This window comes from Oncorhynchus kisutch, linkage group LG14 (assembly GCF_002021735.2).
Source record: "Oncorhynchus kisutch isolate 150728-3 linkage group LG14, Okis_V2, whole genome shotgun sequence".
Classification (NCBI taxonomy): Eukaryota; Metazoa; Chordata; class Actinopteri; order Salmoniformes; family Salmonidae; genus Oncorhynchus; species Oncorhynchus kisutch.
Window position 1 is genome coordinate 61,073,578 of NC_034187.2, and position 6,941 is coordinate 61,080,518.

A 6,941-nucleotide genomic window follows, 5' to 3' on the forward strand; every position below is an offset into this window, starting at 1 on the left:
TTGCCGGATATGTTTCTTGCCCATCAGATTAACAACTTCCGCATAACGCTGCCCTCACGCCGGATTTAACATGGCGGCGGGACCGATTTCGGAGCGCAACCAAGGTAGATTCGTCTTTATATTTTACTATGAACTTCATCAAATGTATCCATACGAGTAGTTTCCATTACATCTGAACCCATGGCCTGAAAATTATAGCTATACATCTAGCTGAATGAAGACGTAGCTAGCCATATGCCTTGTCTGTGTGACTCAATTCCATTGCCAAACAAAGCTCGTTTACAAGCCTACGTTTGCCATATGTACTGTAACAAGCTAGATAGCTAGCTATGTATTTTTACGTCCTACCAGACTCGTCCGATTTGTCACTAAAGAATCTGCCGGGCTATGAATGGGTAGCTAGCGAGCTCAAGGCAGGGCCATATACCTGCATGGGACTGGCTCAAAGAGGGTAACATTAGCTAGCTGGACATGTTCCTAGCCTTGGTTGACTTCGCGCGTTGGGCGCACACAATTTTTACATTCAGCAACATTTAAGTAATTCCGCAGATGCTCTTATCCAGAGCGATTTTTGTTAAATATATATATTTTTGTCACACACCGGATAGGTACAGTGAAACCGGCGACCTTTCGGTTACTGCCCCCAACGCTCTCAACCGTTAGGCTGCACCCTTCTTACCGTCCCTGTCTTTGGCAAAACTGCGCTCGTTTCGCATTTGCAGCATATGCGTGGAAACTAGATTTAATGCATTATTGTGCACTGCTCGGTAATGTAAGTAATGGGAACCGATATAGGATATAGCTTCCAAAATAGGAGAAGTGTTGCTAAAAACAGGTAACGGTAGTCATTTCCGCACGTCTTGAAAATATCTTGTATGGCATGGGACCATAACAAGGTTTTATGTTTGGGCTTATACCCATCCACTTAATGTTTTGCTCTCTCTGTTACTTTAGATGCCACTGTGTATGTGGGTGGTCTGGATGAGAAAGTGGCAGAGCCACTGCTGTGGGAGCTCTTCCTACAGGCTGGGCCTGTGGTCAACACACACATGCCCAAAGACAGAGTCACGGGACAACACCAAGGTAAGTAAAACACATACTCATAAACAACGCATTGGTAACAGAACGGACACATACCATCAGTAAGACCAACCAGATATGCTACACTTTGATATCTAACCCCAGGGTTTCTATCGCATGGTGAGGTGGCGCACTCATGTTTGAAAATAAGAACTGTGTACAACTAAAACTAGCCTATGCAAAGAAGACAGATCATTGTAGATTAGGTCTATGCTATAAAACCCATCACTTGTTGATGTCATGTCATTTTTGGAGACTCCTTTAGAGACAAATAGCCTGTAAAAAAAAAAATGCTGATCAGAAATATAACCGTTAGTCTTATTGAATGTTATTCTTTCCTCTGTCCCCACCCCTTCGTAAGGCTATGGCTTTGTTGAGTTCCTCAGTGAAGAGGATGCGGACTACGCCATCAAGATTATGAACATGATTAAACTATACGGAAAGCCCATCCGTGTCAACAAGGCCTCAGCGCACAACAAGAACCTAGATGTTGGCGCCAACATCTTCATCGGTAACCTGGACCCGGAGATTGACGAGAAACTCCTCTACGACACGTTCAGCGCCTTTGGGGTCATACTCCAGACGCCCAAGATCATGCGCGACCCGGACACTGGCAACTCCAAGGGCTACGCCTTCATCAACTATGCCAGTTTCGATGCCTCTGACGCGGCCATCGAGGCCATGAATGGCCAGTACCTGTGCAACCGACCAATTACGGTGTCATATGCCTTCAAGAAGGATTCCAAGGGCGAGCGGCACGGCTCGGCCGCCGAACGCCTCCTAGCTGCTCAGAACCCGCTTTCGCAGGCTGACCGGCCACATCAGCTGTTTGCAGATGCACCGCCTCCCCCCTCTGCGTCAACGCCTGTCCTCACCACCCTGGGACCCGGGATGCCCATGCCTGGTAAGTGTGTGTGTGCAAGTGTGTGCACCAGGGTTAAAGAATTTGATTTCAGCTTCATCAATCAAATTTATTTATAAAGCCCTTCTTACATCAGCTTATGTCACAAAGCGATGTACAGAAATCCAGCCTAAAACCCCAAACAGCAAGCAATACAGATGTAGAAGCACCGTGGCTAGGAAAAACTCCCTAGAAAGGCCTGAACCAATGAAGAGACCGAGAGAGGAAACGGGCTATAAGGTGTGGCCAGTCCTCTTCTGGCTGTGCCGGGTGGAGATTATAACAGAACATGGCCAAGATGTGGCCAAATTTTCATATATGACCAGCAGGGTCAAATGATAATAAATCACAATGGTGTAAACGGTGCAGCAGGTCAGGACCTCAGGAGTAAATGTCAGTTGGCTTTTCAGGGCCGATCATTCAGAGTATTTCTACCGCTCCTGCTGTCTCTAGAGAGTTGAAAACAGCAGGTCTGGGACAAGGTAGCATGTCCGGTGAACAGGTCAGGGTTCCATAGCCGCAGGCAGAACAGTTGAAACTGGAGCAGCAGCGAGAGAGAGCGCAAGCGAATATACTTAAATTCATACGGGACACTGGATAAGACAGGAGAAATAATCCAGATATAACAGACTGACCCTTGACCCCCGACAAACTATTGCAGCATAAATACTGGAGGCTGAGACAGGAGGGGCCGGGAGACACTGTGGCCCCGTCCAACGATACCCCTGGACAGGACCAACCAGGCAAGATATAACCCCACCTACTTTGCCAAAGCACAGCCCCAACACCACTAGAGGGATATCTTCAACCACCAACTTACTATCCTGAGACAAGGCCGAGTATAGCCCACATAGATCTCCCCCACGGCACAAACCCGAGGGAGGGGCCCCAACCCGGACAGGAAGATCACGTCAGTGACTCAACCCACTCAAGTGACGCACCCCTCCTAGGGATGGCATGGAAGAGCGCCAGTGACTCAGCCTCTGTAATAGGGCTTGAGGCAAAGAATCACAGTGGAGAGAGGGGAACCAGCCAGGCAGAGACAGCAAGGGCGGTTCGTTGCCCCAGTGCCTTTCCGTTCACCTTCACACTCCTGGGCCAGACTACACTCAATCATAGGACCTACTGAAGAGCTGAGTCTTCAATAAAGACTTAAAGGTCTGAGAGTCTGCGTCTCTCACATGGACAGGCAGACCATTCCATATAAATTGAGCTCTATTAGAAAGCCCTGCCTCCAGCTGTTTGCTTAAAAATGTTCGGGACAGTAAGTAGGCCTGCGTCTTGTGACCGTAGCGTACCTGTAGGTATGTACGGCAGGACCAAATCAGAAAAGATATGTAGGAGAAATGTTGGGGCTTCACCATGTTTCATCAAAATGTACAGCTGTGTGTCGTCCGCATAGCAGTGAAAGTTAACATTGTTTCCAAATTACATAACCAAGAGGTAAAATATATAGTGAAAACAATAGTGGTCCTAAAACGGCAGTGAGTTGCGCAACAGCTTTTTTTTTTTTTTGAATGGGAGATGCAATATAGGCCGTTTAGTTTTATATTTTCTGGGTCAAGGTTTGACTTTTTCAAGAAAGGCTTTATTACTGCCACTTTTAGTGAGTTTGGTACACATCCGGTGGATAGAGAGCTGTTTATTATGTTCAACATAGGATGGCCAAGCACAGGAAGCAGCTCTTTCAGCAGTTGGAATAGGGTCCAGTATACAACTTCCTAAATCCTTCAGGTATTTTGTGTGGGTACTTAGATAGTAATCATATTGCCTTGTATAGTCATAGACTGTGCTCCATAGATTTGTAAGAGTAAAAATGACAAACATGTGATTTTCCTCACAATGTGAAAATGTTATGTTGGCTTCACAATTCCTTGACTATAACTTGTTCATTAACACCAACACAACATTAACATCTACATCAAAATAATTTCAATTCAACTTTTTTGTTGTTGCAATTTCTCTCTCTGATCTTAATTTCCAGGCATGCCCCCTCCTGGTGCCTTCCCTCCTGTGCCACCCCCTGGATCCATGCCTCCTGGCATGCCCCCCGGCATGCCCATGCCCCCAGCCCCAGGGACACCAGGACCCCAGGGAGGGGGCTCAGGCCCCCCACCCGGCCCGCCACCCTTCCACCAGGGCATGCACCCGGGTAAGTCACTCACCCCGAGCATATATTTGGATTGAGTACCACAGTCAGGAAAAGCTTGCCCAGATTGTTAAATATTGGAGTTCAAATTGTAGTGTGTGAAATTTTAAGGTACTGCTATTTCTGGTAAGGAAAGGGAACATGTGTGTGATGAGGTGCATTAATACACTACATGGTCAAAAGTATGTGGACACCTGCACGGCAAACATCTCATTCCAAAATGTTGGGCGATTATGCCTGGCTCGCAGACTTTGTTCCAATTCATCCCAAAGGTGTTTGAGGTCTTGGCTCTGTGCAGGCCAGTCAAGTTTTTCCACACCAATCTCGTCAAGAGATTTCTGTATGGGCCTCGCTTTGTGCATGGTGGCATTGTCATGTCGAAACAGGAAAGGCCTTCCCCAAACTGTTGCCACAAAGTTGGAAGCACAGAATCGTCTAGAATATCACTGTAGCGTTAAGATTTCCCTTCCCCGGAACTAAGGGGCCTAGCCTGAACCATGAAAAACAGCCACAGACCTTTAATCTTCCTCCACCAAACTTTACAGTTGGCGCTATGCATTCAAGCAGGTAGCGTTCTCCTGGCATCCGCCAATCCCAGATTAGACCATCAGACTGCCAGATGGTGAAGGGTGATTCATCACTCCAGAGAGTGCGTTTCCTCTGCTCTAGAGTCCAATGGCTGCGAGCTTTACACCTCTCCACCCAAGGCTTGGCTTTGCCATGATGATCTTAGGCTTGAGCTTCATGAAGCTCCCGACAAACCGTTCTTGTGCTGACGTTGCTACCAGAGGCAGTTTGGAACTCGGTAGTGAGTGTTGCAACCGTGGACGCTTACACGCTTCAGCACTCGGTGTCCCGTTCTGTAAGCTTGACTGGCCTACCACTTCGCAGCTGAGCCGTTGTTGCTCCTAGACATTTCCACTTCACAATAACAGCACCTACAGTTGACTGGGCAGCTCTAACATGTCAGAAATTTGACCAACTGGTTTGTTGGTAAGGTGGCATCCTATGATCTTGCCACATTGAAAGTCACTGACCTCTTCAGTACGGGTCATTCTTCTGCCAATGTTTGTCTATGGAGATTGCATGGCAGTGTGCTCGATTTTATAAACCTGTCATCAACGGGTGTGCTTCAAATAGCCGTATCCTCTCATTTGAAAAGTTGCCCATATACTTTTGGCCATGTAGTGTATATGCAGTCATGCTTGCATGCATTTTACGTATGGGTGGTCCCAGGAATCGAACTCACTGTCTTGGCGTTGCAAGCGCCATGCTCTACCAACTAAGCTACTGAGGACCACCACCAATTATATTGTTCATGTCCAACAGGAATGCCCCAGATGTCTATGCACCCTCATGGCCATCCCCCAGGTATGGTGCCTCCACCGGGCCCCCCAGGATCCAACCAGCACCGGGCGCCTCCACCCCCCGGCATGCCCCCTCATCCACACATGGGCATGCCACCGAGAGGGCCCTATGGGCATCCCATGGGTAAGTGCTGTGCCTTCACAAGGCTAGGGGTCAATTCAACTCAATACAGTTCAGTAGTTGAAATCTCAAAGTTGGATAATTAATTGCCTGACTCCTGATTCATGAAACCAAAAGTGGTAAATTGTTTTGCATCACAATTTTTCTTAGTTTAATGCTACAGTCTGCAATTGGTATGTCCATTTTGGACTTTAAAGAAATGTATTGTAAACAAACATTTTTACATATTTGTCTAAAGGGACACAAAGACATTTATACATTTTATGGATATCCAAGAGGTTTGTTTCCTGATATCCTTGTAATGTGCTGCTGTATGAGATTATATATAATTGTGTGAATCCCTTCTCCCTCTCCCCCCACCCACACAGGTCACCCCATGCATCCAGGCATGAGAGGACCCCCTCCTCCCATGCCCCCACCAGGCTACGGTGGGGGTCCCCCTCGTCCGCCTCCGTTTGGCTTCCAGAGGGGGCCACCAATGCCACCGAGGCCCCCCGGTGGCCCACCTCGAGGCCCCATGAGAGGACCAATGCCCCCATAGACTACGGAGGACCACAGCAAGGCGCATGACCATGCTTTCATTTAGCTCTTTTAAAATTTGATTTCTATTCATTGATTTCTATTCTAGTACAATTTGGACACATGGTGTAGCTCCATTTAAAATTTTTTTTTTTTTTTGACATTTTCTTCACTGTACAGAACCGAACAAAGGTTCGGAATAAAGGTTTTTAATACAACAAATTGGGTCTTTCAATTGATGTCAAGTGATTTCAGTTTTCTTAGATGAGATTTAATTCAGAACATGCATCATGTCAATTAACTTGTGCTTTCCTAGTACAAACATAAGACACAGCATGTAGTTGGTCTCCTCAATAGGTTAGAAACTCCAAATGTGATCAAAAGGCCAGTCGTTTGAGACCGTTGGTAGCAAGGTGAGGCATTTCCATAATGACAAGATGAATGAGAAGGTTATGTTTTGACAAGACAAAGCACAAGTCAGTTGACAGGTTCCAGACCAAATAGAAAATAAAACTTCTTTGCCTATATAACCCCTTTTTATAACCCCCAAATACAATGTTGCTATAGGCGGTGCTTTGAGGGAAAGCTTTGAGTGGATTACAAATATATATGCTTCCAAACTAGAAAAAAACATCTGTGCTGCCTCCATGTTGAATGTGGTTCTCACTCAGTCTGTTGCCATGGTTATTGCAGATACCACTTGTCTGATGTAGTGGGTTATGGAGGAGGATGTATAGGGCTGCATAATCCTACTCTGATATTTTAAGCCATTTTTGATCATTTAAATTAACAATATTGATTCTT

The 6,941-nt window shown here is 46.3% G+C and overlaps 1 protein-coding gene across 1 annotated transcript; it reads left to right on the plus strand.

Annotated features, from left to right (window-relative positions):
* Window positions 1-6,281, plus strand: LOC109903541 (splicing factor 3B subunit 4). Its single transcript, XM_020500313.2, has 6 exons — window positions 1-104; window positions 955-1,083; window positions 1,442-1,984; window positions 3,966-4,133; window positions 5,460-5,621; window positions 5,987-6,281. The coding sequence occupies exons 1-6, from the start codon at window positions 71-73 to the stop codon at window positions 6,157-6,159; spliced, it is 1,209 nt and encodes a 402-aa protein (XP_020355902.1). The 5' UTR covers window positions 1-70; the 3' UTR covers window positions 6,160-6,281.
* The last annotated feature ends 660 nt before the right edge of the window (window positions 6,282-6,941 follow it).